Source organism: Pleurodeles waltl, chromosome 11, assembly GCF_031143425.1.
Source record: "Pleurodeles waltl isolate 20211129_DDA chromosome 11, aPleWal1.hap1.20221129, whole genome shotgun sequence".
Taxonomy (NCBI): Eukaryota; Metazoa; Chordata; class Amphibia; order Caudata; family Salamandridae; genus Pleurodeles; species Pleurodeles waltl.
The window spans coordinates 373,693,909-373,720,823 of NC_090450.1; the positions used below are offsets into that span (position 1 = coordinate 373,693,909).

Below are 26,915 nucleotides of genomic sequence, written 5' to 3' on the forward strand. Positions count from 1 at the left end.
CCCCTGCTGTGTCTTTGTCGATTCTTGGACAAAGTGAACAGGGATTCCATTTTAAGCACATGTGCTGGACACTGGTCAATACAAGTTCCCACGCTACATGATGGTTTCACTGAAACTGATGTTATCAAACATCCCATAGTCATAACCTCTCACTGATGCCAGTGCTGGATTTATTTTTACATGCACCTAGAGGGCACCTTAGACGTGCCCCCTGAAAACCTACCAAATACCAGTGTCCGGATTGACTAGTTTTAGCCAGCCTGCCACTACCAGACATGAACCCCTAGGAGGAGAACCTTTTCTGTCTGGCGGTCAGAAACAAAGCCTGCTCTGGGAGAGGTGTTTTCACACCCCACCGGATGACCTGCAAATTTGCATTCCAAGGCAGAGGGCTTCGAAGAAGCCTACTACCCTTGGTATGCATACCTGGCTTCACTCGAAGGAAAGATGCAGATGACTTATATAGTATTCAGAGAAGTGTGTCCACCCCTCAGATTAGTCCCACTCCTAAGGTGCGCTGCCTGATGTGGACACATTTAGAAATCTGCCATCTTGGTGTTGGAAGATTTAGGGACTGTAGTACGTGGTTATGCCCACTTCTCAAAGGAAGTGGTCTTATAGGGGTGTAGTGACCCCAGGTGTAAGTATCCCACTGGCTACTATCCTACACTCCCAGTACTTGAGGGAGCTCCTGGCATGAGGAAATAAACTTCTTGCTGACCTACGAAGAAGGACACTCGAACCCCAAAAGCGAAGCCCAAGGAAGAAGCAACTGACTTGGCCCCAGGCTTTCTGCTGTTCCTGCCTGTTAGAAATGGGGTCTCTAGTTGGCAGTGGGTTGCACCCTGTCCAAGTAGGGACCCTCACTGTAGTTGGGGTGAGGGAGTCATACAGCTAAAATAACACGTGCTCCCCCCCCCCCCCCTCCCCTCCCACCTCCCCTTCGAAGCTTGACACAAACAGTCTGGCTTATCCCAGAGGCAATGTGTAAAGTATTTGTGTATATGTACACACACACACACACACACACACACACACACACACACATGCAAAACACTACAGAAGGACTCCACACCAGTTTAGAAAAATAGTCAATATTTATCTGAAGCTTGACACAAACAGTCTGGCTTATCCCAGAGGCAATGTGTAAAGTATTTGTGTATATATACACACACACACACACTGAAAACACTATAGAAGGACTCCACACCAGTTTAGAAAAATAGTCAATATTTACCTGAGTAAAACAAGACCAAAACGACAGAAATCCTACATACACAAGTAAAGACTCACATTTTCAAATATTAAATATAATATAGCTCTTAGAAATGCAATAGGTTCAACTGGGGCTATCAACACAGCTTGACAGAGTTGCTTCCAACAGTCAAGCGCCCTCTGACGAGGGAGTGTAAGCTGGCTAAGGAGTCATATAGATCCTGGTTACAGTACCTTGGAAAACGATGAGGAAACAGACATTGCACTGTTTCGGGGAGGTGAGGCGTTGCTAGAGCTGGTGCGGCATCGGTTCCTTACTGCTACCGGGGAGGTGAGGCGTGGGTCCCTTAATGTTAGGCAGGGGAGGAGAGGCATTGGTTTCTTAAGGTCGCAGGGGAGGTGATGCGGCATTGGCAGCAAAGTATCAGTCCCTTACAACTTACAAGAAGACGGAGTCAATGAATCCAGTAGGTCAAGTTGCAAGGCTTTGACTTTGCAGTGTCACAATTCCACTGCAGGCCACAGGTGCTGCAGGAGAGTTGGGTGTCACGGACATCTTGGACTAGGCACTCTGGACTCGCGCTGTGCCAGGACTTTGGAGGCGTGGTAGCAGGGGAGGGGCCTGCATTGTAGGTCACGATCGTTGAACTCAGAGGGGACCATGGCTTCGGTGCAAGTTGTGGCACTGAGTCCGGGAGTGGCGCCATTTTCTAAGTCTCTCTGGAAGTCCATGTACCAGTTTCTTCCGGGTTGCACCAGAACTCATACCCAAGGGCCCAAGGGCTGGATGTGGCTCCACTTGGCAAATCAGGAGTCTTGGCAGGAGAATCCAGGTGCTGGCATATGAAGTTTTTGATGGCCATGCGACTTCTTAACAGGAGGTAAGGCCAGTTCAAGCCCTTGGAGAACCTTGGATGTAGAAAGCAAAGTCCAGTCCTTTCACTCTCTGGACAGAAGTAGCGGGCAAGCACAACAAAGCAACAGGCAGAGTGGCAGTCCTTCCTACAGCATCCAGCTCTTGTTCCTGGCGGAATGCTCTTAGTCCAGAAGTATTCTAACTGTGGTGTCAGAAGTCCAATACTTACAACCAATTTCTATCTTTGAAGTAGGTAAACTTCAAAGAGAAGTCTTTTTAGTTAACAAGACACTGCCTTTCTCTGCCCTCGCCCCAGACACACTCCAGAGGGTTGGAGACTGCTTTGTGTGAGGACAGGCACAGCCCTATTCAGGTGCAGGTGTCAGCTCCTCTGACCTCTCTAGCTCAGGAAGACGCATCAGCCTGGTGATTGGGCCATCAGGATATGCAGGGCACACCTCCGCTCCCTTTGTTTGACTGTCTAGATTGAATGGACAAACAGCCCAGCTGTCATCCTGACCCAGGCGTGTCTTCAGCAGACAGTCAAAGGAACAGAATAGTTAATCAGGGAAATTTTTATTTTCAAACTTACAATTTAGTACTCAACTTCACCAAATGATGTATTTTTAAATTGTGAGCCCAGAGACCCCAAACTCCACATCTCTATCTTCACCCAATGGCAAATTACACTTACAAGTTATTTCGAGGCAATCTCAATGTTAGCCTATGGAAGAGATAGGCCTTGCAATGGTGAAAACAGAGTTTGGCAGTATTTCACCATCAGAACATGTAAAGCACATCGGTATATGTTCTACCTTTTAAATACATTGTACCCTGCCAATGGGGCTGCCTTGGGACTACTTAAGGGGTGACTTACATGTAGTAAAAGGGAAGGTATGGGCTTGGCAAGTGGGTGTACCTGCCAGGTCGAAATAGCAGTGCAAGACTGCACACACAGACACTGCAGTGGCAGGTCTGAAACATGTTTACAGGGCTACTCATGTGGGTGGCACAATCAGTGCTGCAGGCCCACTAGTAGCGTTTGTCTTGCCAGCCCTGGGCGCGCACAGTGCACTTTACTAGGGAATTACTAGTAAATCAACTATGCTAATCATGGATAAACCAGTCACCAATAAAATTTGGTCAGGGAGCACTTGCACTTTAGCACTGGTCAGCAGTGCTAAAGTGCCCAGAGTCTTAAAGCCACCAAAAACTAAATGCAGCACACAGTCAAAAGCAGGAGATCAGAGGCAAAATGTTTGGGGATACCCTGCGAAAAGGGACATTACCAACATTGCCAATTTGTCCCAGAATCGACTTGTCCTGCAACCTACTGTGCCTCCAAGGAGCTAGAAGGACTGCCTGCCTTCAACAAAGACCCAGGAACTCCGATGGAGCAGCGGAGCTGCTTCCCTGCATTTTGCAGGGACCACAAGAGACCTTAGAGGACACCGGAAAGCACCACTGCGACCGAGTTGAAGTGGGCCAGCGGTGCCAACGTGGTCCTGCAGCCCTCCAGAGACAAAGCCCACCTTGAACTTGCCTACTGTGGACTCACAAAACGCTGCCTGCAGGCCCCCTCAACCACGAGTGCTCCTGGTGGAAAAAACTTGATGCCTTAGGACACCACTGCATCGGTCGCCCCTGACGCATGGAGAAGAGAACTAAAGGTGTCCCTCCGTCCCGAGCATCTCAAGACTTGAACTCCCTCCCTTTCCAAACCCGCAGCCTCTTTTCAACCAGACCGTTCCCCATTGACTAACTTTGGGCACCTGATGCTGTACTACACCCCTGCACCAGGCTGCCCCAGTGCTACCCGGTGGGAGCTGTTGCTATGGTCCCAACCCTTGTCCAATACTTACCTTAAGTCCTGGAGATTGGTCCTGTAAGTCGCTGTATCATGTCTGAATGCAGTACTTTTTTCTCTCCATAGAATAATCTTGCTGTTTCTGAGAACTGCACTGTTGACTTTTGAAACCTGAAAGTATTTTTCTTGCAAAACGTACTTACCTGATCGTATTGATTCTGGTGCCTAAGCATATACAAAGATATTTGTTATTTTTGTAAATTGGTGTTGATCTCCTTGAGTTGTCTCATTTATTGGCTTGTGTATTTGCAGATGTCTAACACTCCTCTCTGATTAGCCTAAGGCTTCTTGATCATACTACCCCCTGAAAAGAGCACATTAGGTTTGCTATTGCAAGCCCTTGTCCACTTGTAAAGGAATCCCTAGACTCCTTGCACAATGTATCTCATTTTGATATATCATATAAAGAGCCAACTTCCCATATTGGTGGTGCAGCGGTGGGGCACATTAATTGACATTTGCTGTACTACTCAGTTAATAAGTGATACCCCTAAGGAATCCAACATTGTGTTTAATTAGAATACATTTTTCCGATCTTCAGTTTTAAAAAAAATTGTTTATAAATAGCAACAGTGCTTTGTGTCCAGTCTCCCAGTCCAAACTGTTTAGAATACTTTAGTTAAGCCTTTCAGTAGTTAACTTAGATTTTTTTAAGGTTCTAAAAAGGTCCCAACTTCTTTACAACCATGACTGAGACAGCAGGTACATCCCAGGAGCTCAACCTGGCCCCCTACAAAAACCTTACTTTTACCCAACTTCAGGCCCCTCTGCCAAGCATGGAAACTTGCCATGCTTCCTAAGCCCACAAGGCCCATCTGCAGCAGCTGCTAGCAGAAATTGATACAGCTGCGGCAAGCAAAGTACCCCCTCCTGAGAGTGAGGAGGAAGTGGAAGAGGATGATGAATCCCTCCACAACTCCAATGACAGGAACACTACTGGCGTTACTTCAGATAGTGCCCCATCGGATGGAGACAGTGAAGATGCTGAACAAATGAAGCTAGCAAAGAGGATAGAGTTAGTCTAGACTCTTAGCTATAGAAAAAGAGAGAGCCGAGATGGCCCTCGGGCCATCTCCGGTGGCAGCAAACTTTTAAATCGGGAGACATAAGAAACCTTTGACCCTTAGTTCCCCAAAGGGATTGTCCCAAAATATTCAGAGGGTGATGATTTCACTAAGTGGTTCACTGCCTTTAAGAGAGCTTGTACCACGAGGAAACTCAGCCAAAAGTATTGGGTGTCTCTAATCGTGGAGCTGTTCTCAGGAAAATATAGGGTTAGACTCCTAACACTGACTAGAACAGATGCTAATTCCCATGACCACATGAAAGATATCGTGATTGAGGGCTTTGGACTCACCACAGTTGAGTACAGGATCGGGGTCAGGGAGACTAGAAAAAAACCTCTAGGCAGTCCTGAGTAGATTTTGTTGACTTCTCAGTCAAAACTTTAGGTGGTTGGTTGAAAGGGAACCAGGTGCAAGACTATTATGGGCTTTATAACCTTATTTTGACAGAGCATCAGTTAAGTAACTGTGTGTTCGATGGCATCTGTCGCTGGAGATACACATGTTGTGCATAGCCCGCCATCTGGTGTTGGGTCGGAGTGTTACAAGTTGTTTTTCTTCGAAGAAGTCTTTCGAGTCACGGGACCGAGTGACTCCTCCTCTTTGTCTCCATTGCGCATGGGCGTCGACTCCATCTTCGATTGTTTTCTTTCCGCCATCGGGTTCGGACGTGTTCCTGTCGCTCCGAGTTTCGGATCAGAAAGTTAGCTAACTATCGGAAGATTACGTCGGTATTGTTGCGTTCGGGATCGGCTTGGATAGAATCGACACCGCATCGAAGATTGAAGAGCTCCGGTGCCCTTCGGGGTAGCTTTCGATCCCCCGTCGGGGCCTGGTCGGCCCGACCGCGTGTACAACAACGCTGATGGAACGGACCCCGTTCCGTTTCTGTCCCAAATGCCATAACAAGTACCCGTATACAGACCAGCATTTGGTCTGTAACCTGTGCCTGTCGCCTGAGCACAGTGAAGAGACTTGCGAGGCCTGTCGTGCGTTCCGGTCCCGAAAGACACTTCGTGACCATCGAGCCAGGAGACTTCAGATGGCGTCCACGCCGACAGCTCACCGAGAGTTCGAGGAACAAGAGGAAGAAGAAACCTTCTCGATCCACGAATCGGACTCCGAGGAATTCGACGATCAAAGAACTGTGAGTAAGACGTCGAAGAAACAAAAGAAAAGTGACAAGGCCCAGGGGATGCCACTGCCACCAGGCCATGGCTCGACCCATAAATTCGGTGACCGACCATCGGCACCGAAAAAGGCCGACACAGTGCCGAGATCGTCTGACTCCGGTCGAGACACCGGCACGCAGCCTTCTCGGGACCGAGAAAGTGCTGCTGAAAAGGATCGACGCCGAGATAGCGGTGCCGAAACGGCTCGACGCCGAGACAGCGGCACCGAGGAAGATCGACGCCGAGAGGTATTGACTCTAAAAAAGAAGAAGGTCACCTCGGAGCCGAAAAAGAATACAGACAGGGTTTCGGTGCCGAAAAGACACGCAACCGACCCAGTTACCGGTTCCTATTCAGAGGAGCAGTCCTTGTCCTCTCAGATGCGAAAGCACAGATTTGAGGAAGAGTTGCAATCCACCGAAGTGGACCATACGCAGAAACGTATTTTCATACAGGAAGGAACAGGGAAAATAAGCACCCTTCCCCCTATTAGGAGAAAAAGGAGACTGGAGTTTCAGACAGACCAAGCACCACAAACAAAAATGGTGAAAAAGGTAACTCCGCCACCCTCTCCTCCACCTGTAACTAACGTTTCGCCAGCACAAACTCCATCACATTCCCCGGCTCACACCACCGTGAGCCAAGGTGACCAGGACCAAGACGCTTGGGACTTATACGACGCCCCAGTGTCGGACAACAGTCCAGAGGCGTATCCCACAAAGCCCTCACCACCACAAGACAGCACAGCTTATTCACAAGTGGTGGCTAGAGCGGCAGAGTTCCACAACGTAAACCTCCACTCAGAACCAGTCGAGGATAACTTCTTATTCAACACCCTCTCATCCACCCACAGCTCCTACCAAAGCCTGCCTATGCTCCCAGGAATGCTTCGGCACGCAAAGGAAATCTTCAAGGAGCCGGTCAAGAGTAGGGCAATCACACCAAGGGTTGAAAAGAAATACAAAGCGCCTCCCACAGACCCTGTTTTCATCACCACACAGCTGCCACCAGATTCTGTCGTAGTAGGAGCAGCTCGCAAGAGAGACAACTCCCACACATCTGGGGATGCACCACCCCCAGATAAAGAGAGCCGCAAGTTCGATGCAGCCGGAAAGAGAGTCGCAGTACAAGCTGCAAACCAGTGGCGCATCGCTAACTCTCAAGCACTACTTGCGCACTATGACAGAGCCCATTGGGACGAGATGCAACACCTCATTGAGCATCTACCCAAGGAACTACAAAAGAGGGCGAAACAGGTGGTTGAGGAAGGACAGAACATATCTAATAATCAGATACGCTCCTCTATGGACGCAGCGGACACAGCTGCGAGAACAATTAACACATCTGTGACTATAAGAAGGCACGCATGGCTACGAACGTCTGGTTTTAAACCAGAGATACAGCAGGCAGTGCTCAATATGCCCTTCAATGAGAAACAACTGTTCGGACCAGAGGTGGACACGGCAATTGAGAAACTGAAAAAGGACACTGACACTGCTAAAGCCATGGGCGCACTCTACTCCCCGCAGAGCAGAGGCACTTACAGCACCTTCCGCAAGACAACCTTTAGAGGGGGGTTTCGGGGTCAGGCCACACAAGCCAGCACCTCACAGGCAACACCGTCCAGCTACCAGGGACAGTACAGGGGAGGCTTTCGGGGCCAATATAGAGGGGGACAATTCCCTAGGAATAGGGGAAAATTTCAAAGCCCCAAAACCCCTACAACCAAGCAGTGACTCAAATGTCACTCATCCCCTCCACACAACACCAGTGGGGGGAAGAATAGGTCATTACTACCAAGCATGGAAAGAAATAACTACAGACACTTGGGTCTTAGCAATTATCCAACATGGTTATTGCATAGAATTTCTACAAATCCCTCCAAACATACCACCAAAAGCACAGAATTTATCGAAACAACATTCCGACCTTCTAGAAATAGAAGTCCAAGCATTATTGCAAAAGAATGCAATCGAACTAGTACCAAAGTCACAAATAAACACAGGAGTTTATTCACTCTACTTCTTAATACCAAAAAAGGACCGAACACTGAGACCAATCCTAGACCTCAGAATACTAAACACCTACATCAAATCAGAACACTTTCACATGGTCACGCTACAAGAAGTGTTACCATTGCTAAAACTGCAGGACTACATGACAACCTTAGACCTCAAAGACGCGTATTTCCATATACCAATACATCAATCGCACAGGAAATACCTAAGGTTTGTATTCAAAGGAATACATTACCAATTCAAAGTATTGCCGTTTGGTTTAACAACCGCACCAAGAGTCTTTACAAAATGTCTAGCAGTAGTGGCTGCACACATCAGAAGGCAGCAAATACACGTATTCCCGTATCTAGACGACTGGCTAATCAAGACCAACTCACTGACAAGGTGCTCACACCACACAAATCAGGTCATACAAAACCTCTACAAACTCGGTTTCACCGTCAACTTTGCAAAATCCCACATTCTGCCGTGCAAGGTACAACAATACCTAGGAGCCATAATAGACACAACAAAAGGACTAGCCACTCCAAGTCCACAAAGAATTCAAAATTTCAACAATATCATACGACGCATGTACCCAACACAAAAAGTACAAGCAAAAATGATATTACAACTCCTAGGCATGATGTCCTCATGCATAGCCATTGTCCCGAACGCAAGACTGCACATGAGGCCCTTACAACAGTGCCTAGCATCACAATGGTCACAAGCACAGGGTCACCTTCTAGATCTGGTGTTGATAGATCGCCAAACATATCTCTCGCTTCTATGGTGGAACAGTATAAATTTAAACAAAGGGCGGCCTTTCCAAGACCCAGTGCCACATTACGTAATAACAACAGATGCTTCCATGACGGGGTGGGGAGCACACCTCGATCAACACAGCATACAAGGACAATGGAACGTTCATCAAACAAAACTGCATATAAATCACCTAGAACTGCTAGCAGTTTTACAAGCACTAAAGGTTTTCCAACCAATCATAACTCACAAATACATTCTTGTCAAAACAGACAACATGACAACAATGTATTATCTAAACAAACAGGGGGGGACACACTCAACGCAGTTGAACCTTCTAGCACAGAAGATATGGCGATGGGCAATTCACAACCACATTCACCTAATAGCATAGTTTATTCCAGGGATCCAGAATCAACTTGCAGACAATCTCTCTCGAGATCACCAACAGGTCCACGAATGGGAAATTCACCCCCAAATTCTAAACACTTACTTCAGACTTTGGGGAACGCCTCAAATAGACTTGTTTGCAACAAAAGAGAACGCAACATGCCAAAACTTCGCATCCAGATACCCACACAGGCAGTCCCAGGGCAATGCCCTATGGATGAACTGGTCAGGGATATTTGCATACGCTTTTCCCCCTCTCCCTCTCCTTCCTTATCTGGTAAACAAATTGAGTCAAAACAAACTCAAACTCATATTGATAGCACCAACTTGGGCAAGGCAACCCTGGTACACAACACTGCTAGACCTATCAGTAGTACACCACATCAAATTGCCCAACAGGCCAGATCTGTTAACACAACACAACCAACAGATCAGGCATCCAGATCCAGCATCGCTGAATCTAGCAATCTGGCTCCTGAAATCCTAGAATTCGGACACTTACAACTTACCCAAGAATGTATGGAAGTCATAAAGCAAGCCAGAAAACCATCCACTAGGCACTGCTATGCAAGCAAATGGAAGAGGTTTGTTTGCTACTGCCATCATAATCAGATCCAACCATTACACGCATCTCCAAGGGATGTAGTGGGTTACTTACTACACTTACAAAAATCTAACCTAGCTTTCTCTTCCATTAAAATACACCTTGCGGCAATATCTGCATACCTGCAGATTACCTATTCAACTTCACTATATAGGATACCAGTCATTAAAGCATTTATGGAAGGCCTTAAAAGAATTATACCACCAAGGACACCACCTGTTCCTTCATGGAACCTCAATGTCGTCCTAACAAGACTCATGGGTCCACCTTTCGAACCCATGCACTCTTGCGAAATACAGTTCCTAACCTGGAAAGTTGCATTTCTCATCGCCATCACATCTCTACGAAGAGTAAGCGAAATTCAAGCGTTTACAATACAAGAACCTTTTATCCAACTACACAAAAATAAGGTAGTCCTAAGGACTAATCCTAAATTTTTACCAAAGGTTATTTCACCGTTCCACCTAAATCAAACGGTAGAACTACCAGTGTTCTTCCCACAGCCAGATTCCGTAGCTGAGAGGGCACTACATACATTAGATGTCAAAAGAGCATTAATGTACTACATTGACAGAACAAAAAACATCAGGAAAACTAAACAACTATTTATTGCATTCCAAAAACCTCATGCAGGAAACCCAATATCAAAACAAGGTATAGCCAGATGGATAGTTAAGTGCATCCAAATCTGCTACCTTAAAGCAAAACGACAGCTGCCCATTACACCAAGGGCACACTCAACCAGAAAGAAAGGTGCTACCATGGCCTTTCTAGGAAATATTCCAATGAACGAAATATGTAAGGCAGCCACATGGTCTATGCCTCACACGTTCACCAAGCACTACTGTATAGACGTGCTATCCGCACAACAAGCCACAGTAGGTCAAGCCGTGTTAAGAACCTTATTTCAAACTACTTCCACTCCTACAGGCTGAGCCACCGCTTTTGGGGAGATAACTGCTTACTAGTCTATGCACAACATGTGTATCTCCAGCGACAGATGCCATCGAACTGAAAATGTCACTTACCCAGTGTACATCTGTTCGTGGCATCAGTCGCTGGAGATTCACATGTGCCCACCCGCCTCCCCGGGAGCCTGTAGCAGTTCGGAAGTTAGCTTAAGCTTTGTACATTTGTAAATATATTATTTAAACCTTTTATAGGTACATACTTAGTCACTCCATTGCATGGGCACTGTTACTACAACACAACTCCTACCTCACCCTCTGCGGGGAAAACAATCGAAGATGGAGTCGACGCCCATGCGCAATGGAGACAAAGAGGAGGAGTCACTCGGTCCCGTGACTCGAAAGACTTCTTCGAAGAAAAACAACTTGTAACACTCCGACCCAACACCAGATGGCGGGCTATGCACAACATGTGAATCTTCAGCGACTGATGCCACGAACAGATGTACACTGGGTAAGTGACATTTTCATTCTGAAAAATTGCAGCATTACCTGTTAGGTCTAGGTCCAATATCACTCCAAGAATCGGGAAAGAAGACAGACCACTGGGGTAAGACTAGGGGTATCCAAGACAACTAATGGTGGCAATGGCCAAAGAAAGGGGTTTCTAAGCCACCCCCCACCTCTCCAAGAGAAAGATTGTGACCAGTCTAAGGATAAAAAACTGTCTTCTAAAGGCCCTACAAACCTGATTAGGAGAGTGGGCCCCTAGACAAGACACAGGCCAGGGGTGGGTCCCAGAGTAGGAATTGGGACCCTGAGAAGTCTTGGTGCATTTATTGCAAAGCCAGTGGGCACCGCACTGGACACCCTGCCTCTCCCAAACAAAATCTCCCTACTGCACCTGCAGCTCCTGCCACAGTGGTAAGTCTCCAGATGGGATCCCAGGTGGGCCCTGACCATGTCAGAGAGCTCATGGAAGCAACTTTAGTCTCTGAGGGTGGCATGGATGTAGTTGCCTGTCCCAATAATCTGGAGAGACAACAGCCTCATATTGTTGGAATTAGAGTTAAAGCAAAAAGTGATACAGGTCAATTGTCCCCATGGTGACTTAAAAACTGATATCTGCAGAACATCAATGCTGCCAGCCAAGGTAAGGCCCATGCCATGGCAATGGTGTCCCCACAGTGGGAGGGGTTACTGGCCAGAAGAAGGTGGTGGTATCCTCTGCAGTTCTTATAGCTTGTCTGCTCAGGAATGATCTGGAATCCACAGCATGGGCTGAGGTCGAAAGAAAGACTCAAGCTCCTCTGCTGGGTATAACTGAATGGGGAGGGGGGGTGAAAAACATAGCACATTGCCAGACCCAGGGTGAAAAACGTTGCTGGAGCCTGAATTAATGTCCCAGCCCTCCAAGAGAAAAGGCAGGAAAACTGGTAAGCCAGCTTCTGAGCAGCCCCAAGCTCAGGTCCCCTCTCCTCTGGGAGAAGACCTGCCAGCTGTTGAGGGAACTGAGCCCCAGATACTTGGGCCTTACACAGCATAGCTCCTGGGCCCAGGGGGACCCTCCAGGAAAGAGCTGTGCCAGGGACAGAGGTCCTGTCCCACTCTTGAGCCTGAGACAGCAGGCTGCTGACCAGGGAAAAGTAGATGTCAGTGGCTCCCACAGAGCCTATTGGGAGGAGGGACTCCTGTATACTGACGCCAGAGACCCCAAACCTGGGTCCACCAGGGGAGTGGTAGTGCCTCAGATGTAGCCTGAGTTCCTGCTCACTTTGGCTTCTGAGATCCCCTTTGCTGGGCATCTTGGCTAGACCAAGACTTGGAGTAGGTTTGTACCTCACTTCCACTGGCCAGGTATGTCCCAGAAGGCGAGGGAGTTTTGTGACTCCGGTGTCACCTGTCAAGTGAGTGGCAAGGCAGGTGGGCACTAAATGATTTTGGTTCCTTTTGAAAGGGTAGAGGTTGATGTTGAGGGCCCCCTAGACCCCTCAACAGCATCAAGGAACAGATTTATACTGGTGGTAGTGGATTATTCCTCCAGGTACCCTGAAGGTATCCGCCTTAGGACTACCACTGCTCCTGCAGTTGCTAGGGCCCTACTCAGCATCTTTACAAGAGTGGGCTTCCCATAAGTAGGTGGTATCAGACAGAGGTAGTAACTTAATTTCTGCATACCTCAAGGCAATGTGGAATGATTATGGAGTGACGTATAAGTTTCCCACCCGTTATCACCCACAAAGAAATGGTTTAGTTGAAAGATTCAACCAAACCATGAAAAGTATGATTGGAAGACTCCCTGAAAAATGCAAAAGGAGGTGGGTTATCCAGTTACCATGCTTGCTTTTTCACCTACAGAGAGGTGCCACAGAAGGGAGTAGGTTTTCACCCTTTGATCTTGTTTTGTCATCCTGTAAGGGGACCACTGTGTCTAGTGAGGAAAGGCTGGGAGAGGCCTTTCAAAGACCCCAGGCAACACATTGTGGACTAAATCCTTGGCCTATGTTTAAGTATGGCTGAGTACATGGAGAAGACATCCAAAAATCTTTAGGCCAGCCAAGAGCTCCAGAAGCTCTGGTATGACCAAAAGGCTGCTATGGGGACAGGCGAGAAATTTAGTATTCAGAGAGGTTTGTCCACTTCTCAGTTCAGTCCTAGCGCTAGGTTGTGCTGACTGATGTAGACAGAGCTTCCCTTCTTGCAGGCACCCCAAGAGATGTGAGAGGACTCAGGATGACAAAAAGCCGACACCAGGAAGCACCCCTGCGCCCATGCCACCTAGCCCGAGGTGAAGTGGGCCAACAAAGCCCAGGCAAGTGTAAGACTACTCAACCACACTACCCTCTAAAAAGAGCACCTTAGGATTGCTTGAGCAAGCCGTTGTCCACTAGTTAGGGAACCCCTGGACTCTTTGCATGCTCCATCTTATTTTGATATATCATATAAAGTGCCAGCTTCCTATATTCCTCCAGTTCCCATTTGCAGCCTTTTATTACAGGTACTTTTCCCCTTTTACTGTAGCATGTAGTGTTCAAGGCTACCACGGCCGAAAGCATCTCTGCACCCGTACCCACCAGGACAGGTAAACTTAAAATGTTGGTGCTCTCTTGGACCTTGGCCCCTACTTATCTCAAGTCCAGAAGAATAGTCCTATAAGTGGTTTGCAAGTGATGCTATGCAGTGTAGTTTTCTCCCAAAGGATAATATTACCATGTCCAAGGCTCATGCCTCAAATGTGTCTGCTGTATTTTCTGTATTTTTAAGTATTGCTAACTCAAAAAGTACTTACCTGAACCGGAAGATCTTTGTGTTTAAATTAGTATTAAATTGATCTTATTTTTCTAAATTGGTCTTGAGTTTCTTCTTGAGTGTCTCATTAATTGACTGTATGTGTACCACAAATACTTAACACTATCATCTGATATGCCTAAACTCCTCGCCCACACTACCAAAAAGAGGGCATTCTGTATTATTAAATTAAGCCCTGTAAGCCAATAAAAAACGTCTGGACCTTTTACATAGTTTACTTCATTTTGGTACACTACATAAAAAGTCTGCTCCCCACAATGCAGCACCAGGGTCTAGGGGCCATATGTACGAAAGCTTTTTCCCATAGACACAGAATGGGTAAAATCCTTTCGTACATCTGGCCCTTGGTCCTGGTGCACAAATGTTGCACCTGGGTTCGCTGAATCTGAGAGTCTCGCCAAAGTGAAGCTGGATCCTCTGGGGGTAGAGATATTGACCCCCAAACTATTGGCCCTTGACCACAGTGCTGGGCAGCTGGTTGTCCAGTGGCGACTGGACCTTTGCCAGCACCCAGAGGACTTCGAGGGACATCAGGTATGTGACCAGGAGCACCTTATTGCTTCATGGCCCGAGGAGCTAGTTGCAATAAGACCCCCGTTGACCGCATCACACCCACAGCATCCTTTTGAGCATCTTCAACATCCTTTACTTGTTGCTTCAGGGCCACATACGTAGAAAGCCCTGCAAAGGATAAAAGTGTCTGTTAATAACCAAAGACTGCTTCACCTAATGAGGTAACTGTTTCTGAGGATCTAGCTGCTCCCCCTGACTGGCTCACTACTTGAGTTGGTCAGATAAAGTAACTCCAAGTGACTGCATTACAAAAAGTTTCTAAATGTTTTTTTTTTTTTTTTTGCCAATGCTTGTTTGCAGTTGAATGAAAATACCTTGTTTTACTGTACCTTAAAATTCTATATTTATAGACCCCTCTAGTGGATCTTTTTTGTTGTGGTGTCTAAAATTGTGTATTTTTATACATTAGTGTCAGACTTCTTTGGTGTCTTGTTGATTTCCTATTCAGTTGTTTTGGTGCTGCTTAAATGCGTTAGTTGTTCTTTTGCTTAAGCCATGCTGGTCAGAGCCACAGCTACTCAGGGTTGAGCTGAAGGTTTGACAAACTAAACCTAAGAGTGCTAAAGGGGTTAGTAAGTGTATTACACGGCGAGGTCAGACAATTGCACTATATAATACATCCCATTTCCTCACAGCTACCATCTTTGGACACTAAATGGATTTTCTAGAGTGGTAAATAGAAATGCTGACGAGGAGCAGGTATAAAGGAGGCAGTGTCTCCCTTTGCCTTCCATCTAATCATCTAACACTAGTCGGGAGCGGGCTTCAAGATTTTCTAGCCTGTTGGCAGGAAGTCACCACAGACAAATTGGTTACTAGGCATAGTTCAATATGGATATTGCTTAGAACTACGGATGTATGTCCATGTAAGCAGACACTAAGCAGCAGCTATCAGCTTCTGCTACAGGAAGAGGTTCAGGCGCTCCTTCAAATGGGTGCAATCGAGCCAGTTCCCCACAATCAGCGGGAATGGGAATTTTCTTACTCTACTTCCTCATACCCAAAAAATACAGCTCGCTCGGACCTATCCTGGACCTCAGATCTTCAGCTGGTTCGGTCAGTATACCATACTTACTGAGATTCTCAGTCATGCTTATGCCTTCTTCCCAACGGCTGATGTCCTGTTTCCAAAGAGATGTCAAATAGTTGTTTTGACTGTTAACCCAGCCAAAAACCAACAACTAACAGAACCAGTAATGTGATGAAAAAAGTTCTGCAAAAAGACAGACAGAAAATAACCAAGTTCAAATGTGTCAAGCAACTCTGTGTAAAAGCAATGTATGTGCAGTGGTGTCCACTTGGGAAATCCACTTGGAGTATAGGGGGTAAAATCAGAAAGAGGTAGCAGCAAATGAAGCAGTAAGCACCACAGAAATGTTGTCACAAAACCACAAGGCAGCCATGGCAGCAGGCATTGGACCCTGACAACCTGCAACAAATCACTGCCTCTGAGAAGCAGTTGACTGCGCTTGATTGTAAGTGGATTGCAAGGCCTCAACAAACTTATGTAAATTTTACTACAGTGTGTTACTAGGATTGCTTCCTAAGATATGTACATTGATGACTTCCTATTTTTGTCGAACTGCACACCCTAACATCTAATTCAGCTCTTAAACATGAAACATGTACCTTAGTGTAAGGTAGTATTGTGGAGAGATGCTATTCACCTATAGGTGCCTTAGACTTAGTCAAGTATGACATACTGCCTCATTCATGTCTTACACATGTGACAGTATGCCCATATAAGGAAATACCTCTTTTCCTATGGTCACCCCCAACGTTTTGGCCTGATAATGCAGTTTTTTTGACTGAGAGTGTACTGAGGCATGTTAACCAGACCTCCATGCCTGTGCCCTGATCTTAAAGTGTGTGTTTGATTGTCTGATACTTATTTGGCATAAAGTAACTTGTTTGTATTTCCCTGGTATATGGTACCCAGGAACTGTTGATAAGAGGGTCACGCCAGGGATTGCAGCTCTGGCTGTGCCACCCTGGGTGTGAGAAAGGTAAAACATGGCTTAGTCTGCCACTGCAGACTGGAAGGGCAGTTTTGAACTGCTAAATCGACTTTGCTATTTGAAGTAATGGCAAGAGTAAGTCTTCCATCTTTTATATATGTAAATTACCCCTATGGTAGGCCTAGATAGTCCTAAGTCAGGGTGCTTTACATTAAGAAGTATATAGCATGTGGTTTTACATGTTTCAACAGTAAAAACCTGCAATTGGCATTTTTACTGTGGAAATTGCTAGTAGCCCCATCGGAGAGTGTAGAGTAGCAGGCTGCCCCAGCAGCTTTGCTAACCTTTCACTTGGACTACTGTAGTAGATTCTGTGAGTTATCAAACATGTTACATTAAGCCTCACTTAATGTCCAGATCAAAACGAATGTAACATATTTTATACAGTTGCCACTTTGTTGCCTTAAATCCCCTATGCCCATTAACTGTTGCAAAAAGGGATATGTCCCTGACACAGTTGTTTGCCCTCCTAGGGAGACATGCAAACAACTCACAGGAAAGGAGACAGTAGAAGTCTGCGTGGAAGAGAGGTGTTACCTTTGCCTGTCAGGAAGCCTCGTGGGTGTTAGCCCAAAAGGTGAGCTTAACTGCCTGAACCTTTTCCCCTCCCCTTGGGAAGGAGAGGGGAAACCAGTTGGCAAACCTGTGTGTGTAGCCACACCTCTGGGTTGGTCTAGGGAGCTCTGTATTCTGCCATATTGGATTGCCACATGCCACACTGTAGAGGAACTGGTCATCCGGAAGGAGGGAACCTGGTAGTCCATTGGCTACCCATCACATCCTAAAATAAGTGCATTTTTGAGCCATAAAAAGGCACCGATAAGTCAGATCTCAAGACTGGAGAAGAGGGCCGAAGGAGGATTGCCCTACTGCACCACGGCTATGGCGAATAGAGACTACATCGATGTGGACTGAACTTAGTGCTAGCAAACGTTAATGGACTGTGCCTGCTGAGTCCTGCTCATGGTTAAGTAGTTTCCCAAGCCACGTGAAGCAAGAGACTCCAAGAGTCAGTTGGCTGACCTCCTGTTTGCAGCACACAACCATAACAACTAAAGAAACCTGCTGGGGCAAATTGGTAGCCAACATCTTTGCATTACCACCACTCACTGCTGTACAACACCAGAGACTGAAGCATAACCCGACCCTCAAAGTTGCACCCGAGCCTGCTGACCTGGGAGAGTCATCCGAGTGCAGCTTGATTGCCCAGAAGACAAGTTACCATCCAAGAAAGAATTTTGAAGTAACAGGATACCGAAAGACTAGTAGTCCTGGCAGACGTCCATTAGCCACTGACCTCTGTGGCCAGGAACGCTTCAGCAAGTTCTTGGACCTTGGGGTAGTCACAGAAAGATCCCTGTCAACCGCATGACCAGCATCCTGTAGCATCTTCAGCATCCTCTATCTCTTGCATCATGACTACTTCCTTAAGAACCTATAGAAAGAGGATAAAACCACCTGGATGTGACTGAAGACTGCTTCTCCTTCCCAGGTAGCTGTTTCTGAGGACCTTACTGGTTCCCTTGACTGGTTCCCTGCCAGAGTTGGTCACCTAAAGAAATTGGTAGTAACTGCTTTGATACTTAGTTTTTCTTGAAAAAGTTTGAGTGGCAAATGCATTGCATTTGCAAATGCTTGTTCGCTAAGTGCTTATTTAGTGGACCTTGTAAATTCTGTATCTCCAGAACCTTGTGGTGGATCTTTTCATTTTGGTGTCTAAAATACATAAATATTTGTTGCTGTTCAAATGATTCACACCTGTTCCTTCGTGTAAGCCTTCCTGCTCAGAGCCACAGCTTCCTATGGTTGAGTTAAGGGTTTCACAAACAAAACCTACTGGTCCTAAAGGGGTTGGGAAGGATTACACAGTGAGGATGCACAACCATACCATATTATACACCCATTTCCTCACAACCCATGTTGGTGAAACTTCATTTTCATCGCAATGTCTTGTGCTGTGGATTCGTAGTAAGGTGTACTGTTTGCAGCTGAAGAATATATTTTTTTTAAAAGAACTTGCTGCCCCTTGTTGACTGCTTATCCACTGAGGGTTGTCGTTGAGACATTGGCTTGCCACACAGAAGTGCTTGTGGAATTTTTCAGAACAGCCACATGGAAATATTGACAAATTTTGATGAGACTCTACTGTTTGGAAGCAGAATTTCAGAGCTAATAAGTGGTGTATGTTGGTCATTCACAACCTGATCCGTTAAGATGACCCTCTTTCCCAGTGTTCACTGTATACATTGTTTGTATTTCTAATGGTATTATTGTACTGATTGCATCTTTGATTCATGCATGTGAACCTATGAATGAGCCTGTGCTGAAGCTTGTTAATTACTTGTAAGTACAGCTTCACGGCATCGGAACCTCTGTTATATGAAGTCCTCTCAGCACCACAAGACAGGGGTTCTCTTGGCTGTTAAACTTTGAGACTTGTGGTTTGAAAAGTGAGCTATTGTGTGTACCGTAAAGTGGAGTTCGTTCAGAGCACTGATCCCTTTATTGGTTCAAGTTGGGGCAATTTTCAATTATATGAATGTGATACTAAACATACACTGTGCAGTCTTTCAGGCATTTAATTGTTTACTGCTATTGTAAGGTACCCCTAGCTTGATGTTTGTGATGATTCAATCATTTTAACCTATGAAACTAACCTACACTGGAAAAATTGTTCTTAAAGGGTATGTAACTTGTTTTTTTTATTGGTCTGTCTTTGCACAACATATTTGTGTCTCCGAGGTGGATAAATGAGACTGATTTGATTTAGGCTAACCTTTGCTTTTTTTCTTGGTGGATTAGTGTTGTTTCCAGCAAATAATCCTGCCTGGCTTTGCGCTTCTGATCTTTACAGTACTGGCAGCCTATTAGTAGTTAAATTTACTAAAACACCTCTTTATGCTCTGTGATATTTCAGTAGATGATTTATCTGCGTTAGGATAACGTCCATTGGTAACGAATTTTAGCAAATGTATTATGAAATCATTACTTTCTGAAGGCACTATACAGACCAAATTAAAAAACACTTTGAAAGTAAGGAGTTGAGACAAAATGCTTAATGGATGTAGCATGACATCATGCATGGGACGTAACAGTTTTGTGTTGTGGAAAGCCTATTCTAAATTATTCATACTAAGCTGAGTGTTTCTTTTCTCTCATTGTATCCTTTTCACTCCTAGCGGTTCCTCCTTTGCCGCCACAGTCTGTCCCCTCATCCCTCTCTTTTTTGGCCAACAACCTAACAGCACCATTAGGGGATTTGGCTCATAGTGCATCACCACGCAAGAAGCCACGCAAACAGCAGCACATCATTTCTACAGAGGAGGGTGACATGATGGAGGCCACTAGCACGGATGAAGAGAAGATCAGCACCAATAAAAACATGTTGAAGGTAGAGAAGAGATGCTCTCCACCCAAGGAGTACATAGGTAAATACAGCAGAATATCCCCCACTTTCAACAGTTGTGTTGGAAAAATAAGTATTGGCTGAAGTGTATTTATGTTAATTATTTTCTGTTCTAAACACAGTTAATCCGATATGATTTTGAAATACTGTTTATAGCTGCACCTTGCCTCCATTTAAAAGTGCAGTCTACTGAAAAACACAAATTTAATGTGTTCAGCAAATAAAACTATTTTTGAATTGATAAATATTTAAGTATTTCCACATTTGATTGTCTAGGAATAATTTAAAATCTGAGTCTTTACCTTTATTGTGAGAGAAGCATGCACGTAGAGAGAGACAAGTGAATGTTTAATATGCTATTCATTAAGTGTTGGAAGGATCCTTGACTCAAGAGAAGCAAGGCCTCAAGTGGGTCCCGATGATCCTCTGCTCCTTCAACAATACTAAAGTTCATGCCATAGCAGTTTTTTCATGTATATTTTCTTTAAATATATTTTACTGAAACAAGGCCGGTAGAGGTTACATTTGTTCCCCAGGGCTTTGGTTAACAAAGAATTGGAATTAAATGAAAGGCTTAAATAGTCATTGCGAAGTCATTGTTGTTAATTGCCATACAATTGTATACTGGACGTACAGTTTTTCTCAATCGTTCTCATAGATGCATATCAATCTCTCCCAGCTTATGAGCCCTTCCATAAGTGAAACAAGCTCCAATTGTTTGCCTACATTCTTTCACTCAGCTTACACATTCTGGGCCTAACGTATCAATCATGGGTTCTTCATTGATAGCCCTTGTTGGAAATGTTCCTCTTTACAGGATCACCCCAAACATTTTGCCTTCCTCCTCCTTTTTTGCTGGATTTTTGCTTGTTGGCTTTAGGACTCTGCACTTTACCACTGCTATCCAGTGCTAACATGCTTTTATTCACTTTCTTAAACATAATTTGATTGGTGTGTGTGTGTGTGTGTGTGTGTGTGTGTATATATATATATATATGTATGTGTATATATATATATATATATATATATATATACACACATATACATCCCTTTTTGAGTGGTATACCATATACCCAAGGCATGTAAATTAAATTCTACCAGTGAGCCTGCAGCACCTACTGTGCCACCCAATTAAGTAGGACTTTAAAACATGTCCCAAGCCTTGCCATTGTTACCTGAACAACCTTCCTACCTGAACGGAAGACGCCTAAGTGAAACCTTGCAGTTTGGCGTCTTCCGGCGCGGCCGAAGGAAATTAAGAAAGGTCGAGAATTTAAAATCTGTCACTACTGTCGCTACAAACCGAAATATACAGAGTGATGAACTGACGGGGAGTCTCTAACACATGGTGGAGACTGCAAAGATATGGCGTTTTTTAACAAGACTGCATTTGCAAAGAATTGTGATTGATGTCACTGACCACTGAAGATGACCAATAATTCTGCCAACCATTATCAAGAAATATATAGGATAAATTAGACAAATCAGAATTGATAGGTGCTACCAAAATAGAGAGATTTCCAGTCCTGATGATGACCCACTTTTGATTTATGTCTACATATAGGGTCGAAACGTCAACAAAAATTCATTGTGGATTGATGTTAAATAATCTAGTGACCTCAGGACTCCTGGATTGAAGGAGCCTTTTGGAAGCTCATAATTTATTTTTAACCACGTTTTCTGTATATATTGTATATAACACTGGCCCTTTCTTGCATCACAATATTCACTTTCACTGTGTTTTTATGTTTGGGAGCACCTAGGACTTACAATAACCATAAGAAATTTGTGATTGAATTAAAAGATTGTAGTGAATGACTTGGTAAAGTAATAAAATATGAATTAATTTAAGGATACTGGATGGAATAAATGTAGTTCCTTTCTTTGAGAAATCAATTTTGACGTGGAAGTCTAGGCATACTTCCGCCTTTTGACCATATATTGTTCCTATTGTTTATGTACCCAGGTCCAAGGGTTATTGGGTTTTGCCTCATTTTTTTAAACAAATTGTTATCTGAAGGCAGTGTCCCACTGCCATGTCGACTTGGCATTTAAAACCTCTTCCCAAGCCTTAAACTCTCCCTTTGTTACATATAAGGCACTCCTAAGGTAGGCGCTAGGTAGCCCATTGGGCAGGGTGCTGTGTAATTAAAAGGCAGGACATGTACACTTATCTTTTACATGTCCTAGTAGTGGACACTCCCAAATTAATTTTTCACTACTGTGAGGTTTACTCCTCCCATAGGATAACATTGGAGATTCCTTACAATACTTAATAAGCTGTGATTCCTAATCTAGAGGTGGTCGATATGCCATGTTTGGTATCTATGAATGTGTTATGATAAACCCTCTTTAATGGTAAAGTCAAATTTATCATTAGAAGTTTGAGAATCCCGCTTATAGAAAGTTGGTAGTTTTCTTTCGTTGTCCCTCTATACCTGCAGCCTGTCTTAAGTCACATGACTGGGTGTAACTGACAGTTGTGACTTTGTGTATTCACCCGATATAGTCACACAATAGTGGGATTAGCAGATCCTGAATGGACCATTAACTGACCTCATGGGAGGTGGAGCTAAGTACATCCCCACTTGCACTTGACTAGGCTGGGCTCTGTTTTGGCAGTGCAACCAGCTAGGAGACAGATCAGGGGAGTCAGGAAACTCCTGGAACTTTAAAGAACCCTTCTGGAAACATCTTCCAACTTACAGATCCAGGGTATACAAATAGGGCTCTCAGGCCCACTTGTCAGTTCACTACTGGACCTGCGAAAGGATTCTGTGGACTGCCTGCTGCTGTGGCCTGCTGTGCACTATACCAGACTGCTGCTGTAGCTGGAAGGACTGCTCTTTTACTTGAAGCCTGGACTTCAAGGACTAGTTTAGCTGGCCTCCTGTTCAGAGCCAGAGGGACAAAAGAAGCTTCCACCATCTTGAACCTGCACCTGGGCCCAGGTTGAGTGAGTCTTGAACCTCCAAGAGGCCTCCATCTACTCCTAGACCCTTGGTTGTGGTGTTAAAGGGGCCCAGGTGGCAATTTTCCAAAACGGAGTACTTGCTATTTTGAAACTTAAACATTAAAAAAAAAAAACACAACTCCGGTTCTACTAATTGGATATTGATGGTTTTGATGTCAACAAATTTATTAAAATTTACTCTATTTTTCTAAATTGGTTGGGATATTTATTGTGTTTTCACTATATTGCTGTTTGTGTGCTGCATAAATACTTAACTCATTGCCTCTGAGTTTAGCCTTACTGCTGTTTGAGCCAAGCTACCCAAGGTTAAGGACAGGTTAATTTAGTGACTTTTTATGGTTCACCCTGCAAGGGATTATTGTGGCTGTTTCTTGACCAGAGCTCATACCCCAGTCAACAACGACCCAATTTCTCACAGCCCTAAACATAGAATTAACTCTCCTTGTGCAGGATTTCCGGGGAGTAATTTCTCTCAACATTTCTCATTTGCCTATCTACCAGATACATTTACTGAAGCTAATATAATGTTTATTTTTTTTCTTAAAGATGTCAAATAAAAATACATTCTGATAGAGAATTCTAGCTGAAGATTCTTCACCTTCTGAAACATTCCCCAGGCGTCGGACTAGATCCAGAAACGTTTCAGCATTACCTCTGTGTACTGGTACGTGGTGGCTCTGCACTGACTCATTCTGCTTCGAAAATAACTTGCAAAGCCCATGTAGGCACCACTCCTGCACGCTGAGGTCAGTTCCTTTCTTTCTGCACCACCAGATGCAGATCCGGCTCTACCTCATCTCTTTGAGATTCATACCTTGCTCAAAAAATGTGTATTATAGTGTGCAAGGGACATTTCACCACCCAAAAAGAATAATTTTAAGCTATGGTAGGACTGATGCAAGCAAAAGTCTGAGAGAGATCCCCATCAAATTTGCCTGTGGTACCTGGGGTCAAGCCACAGCTCACAATAGTGACTGTTGATGAATCCAAAGGTCATTCAAGACTGTAAGGCAAAACACTACATTGCAGAGCACCAGAAGACTCTGCAAGAAGACTGGTCCAAGTCGAAGTTTCGGTCCTGGTCCTGTTCGAGATCCAGAAGTCATCGGCTTCGTTCCAGGGGTTGATCTTCCTTAAGATCCAAATCTTCCGGTTATTCAAAGAAAAAACACAGGCCTAAGCCGAGCTTGGCCTTTTCTAACCACATACTCCCCTGGAAAGGCATGGGGTGGCACCTTAAATCTCAATTTCACACTCAGTCATTCAACTTTGGAGCAGATCCTGCAACTAATTCTGGCACAGCCTGATTTTCTCAGGCTGCCCACCACTCCTAAACCGATCAGATTTACACAGCCATGCTCAGACTCTTTGGCTCCTTGCTGACTCCCCTCTGGCCCACCTGTGGGCCCTACAGAGCCGATAGGTTCTCCAGTTGGGTTACCACCTGCGGGTTTGCCCCTGTCGCACACCGCACCCTCCAAGCCTATAACTGGGCCTCAGGCTCCACTCTCGACTTCTCTGCTTCTCAGCATGTTGATATCAGAAGACGAAGCCCCACTTATCCTCTTGGTCAGAGTCTGCGCTGGTGCAACCGTTATTGTAGTTGTGCCTGGCCACCATTGAGCCTCAATTTCCCCAACTTGATCTTCAGCACATTCTGCATGCCACGTGTGACACAGATTCCAATTACTGTTACAATGCTGGTGATGAGATTGGCCAAACTTATCACGAGGAGAATTGGTATGACAGACTGCAGGTTAGTGGTCTTGCTACCTCCACTGAATCTGGTCTCCTGTCACCCTCTGGCCTTGCCACAGAGGCAAGTAATTCCTACACCATGGTTATGCCTAGGGCCCACTTTGGAGGTCAAGACCAATGTACTGACAGAGGTTCTTCACTCAGGGCAGACATCAACTTGAGTCCCTCTTACCATTTAACAAGGCCCTTATGAATACATTGTTGAGGACATGGGCTAAACCTTGCTCTTGATCCCCCAGTCATCAACCAATTTGAACCTGAATTTCTATCTCCGAACATCTCCCCTGAAAGCTTGGTGATGCAGGCATCTGCTAACAAGACTAATCCCAACGCATTCCCAAGTACTCCCCTGATATGGAATTGAAACGTGTGAAGACTTTTTGGAAGAGGGTTTTTTTTTAATCTACCAGCTTGGCACTCAGGTTAGTGAATGGAGGCTGCCTCCTTTTACACTATTCTTACACCCTTTGGGACTCTGTGGCTCAACTCCTCCCATCTGTCCCTGAAGATCTTCAACCTGACCTCACTCAGGCCATAGAGGACAGTCGCAACCTAGCGAAGTCCTTAATTTGTTGTGCCTTGAACACCACTGATTCCATTTGGTGGGCCATTGGCACCAGCACCATTGTCACTGCCACGCTTGGCTGTCATCACTGGTTTTTCAGACAATGTCCAGTCGTCTCTCATGTATGTGTCATTTGATGATATTTGCCTGTTAATGGACAATGAAGCGGTTCAAAAAGAGCAAGGTCACTGCATACTCCTTGGATTTATCTGTCCCCACCTTGCCAGCTGCATTACCCCCTAACTTCCTTTTGTGGCTTCAGCAGAGGTACCCTATATTGCGAGCCAATCCAACCTCAGCACAAAACTCAACAGTTTTGCTGCCATGGAGCCCGCCGCCTCTGTGCTCAAGGTCAACGGGCTGCCCAGTCCACTATCCTTCCGTGCAGCCCTACCTGCCAAACTGGTTTAGCATATCCTCAGTGGAGCACAGCCAACACGGTAGGAGGCAGGGTCCAATGATTCTTGCCAATTTGGCAAGCCATAAGATCAGACAGGTGGATCCTGCAAATTGTACGAAAAGGCTATGCTCTACCCTTCTTCTCTACTCCGCCACACATTCTGTTATCACCTCAACAACTGCCTGAGGACTATCTTTCCATGTTGCAGCAGAAAGAGTAAGTCCCTTTTGGCCATAGGGGCTATCGAGAGCGTCCTGTGCCAGAAGTAGAGCATAGTTGTTATTCCTACCACTTTCTGGTGTCCAAGAAGGAAGGAGGTCTTTGCCCATTTTTTAGGCCTGCACATGCTCAATACTCCAGAAGGAGGATTTCAGAATGCTCGGATTGGCTCAGGTCCTGTCTGCCTCGACCCTTGAAGGTGGCTTTGGACCTGCAAGATGCATATTTCCATACACCTGTCCTGCAGTCCCATCGGTGCTACCTGCAGTTTGTGGTGGGACGGGAGCATTTCCAGTTTGCTATGCTCCCCTTTGGTTTCACTAGAGGTGTTCTGATGTTCACAAAGGTTATTGCACTGGTAGCAGAACATATTGGGAGGTCAGGGATCCCAGGCTTCCCCCTACCTTGACCACTGGCTGTTGAATGCAGGCTCATCCCACACAGTCATCCACCACCTACAGATGACGACCTCAATCTCATCTTTGTGGGTTCACTATCAACATGCCAAATTAACACCTGACCCCTCAAACGCTTCCCTTCATTAGAGCCATTCGAGACACGTTTGTCTACTGCTTTTGCTCCCAGGAAAGAGAGCCCAGGACATCCAGGCTATGAGCCTAACTTTCAGCCTTGGTCCTGGATTTCAGTGAGGTCAACTCGGACTGCGGCGCTTGATGGCCTCCTGAATACTGCTAGTCGACCACACCAGGTGGCATATGCAGCTGTTCAGTGGGATCTGAGCTCTTAAGTGGGCCCACAATCAAAGGGACCTCTCCAACCACACTAAGATTTCAGAGGAAGCTACAAAATATCTGCAGTGGTGGTTACTGGACCGCTATTGGGTCAGTGGCGAACCCC

General features: G+C 45.4%; 1 protein-coding gene across 4 annotated transcripts in view; it reads left to right on the forward strand.

Annotated features, from left to right (window-relative positions):
* Positions 1 to 26,915, forward strand: part of SAP130 (Sin3A associated protein 130) — a 1,096,728-nt gene that overhangs the window by 651,185 nt on the left and 418,628 nt on the right. For all 4 annotated transcript variants that reach the window (XM_069213674.1, XM_069213675.1, XM_069213676.1 and 1 more), the window contains exon 17: positions 19,915 to 20,163. In XM_069213674.1, coding sequence (XP_069069775.1) covers positions 19,915 to 20,163 — 249 coding nt within the window. The remainder of the gene's footprint in view (positions 1 to 19,914; positions 20,164 to 26,915) is intronic.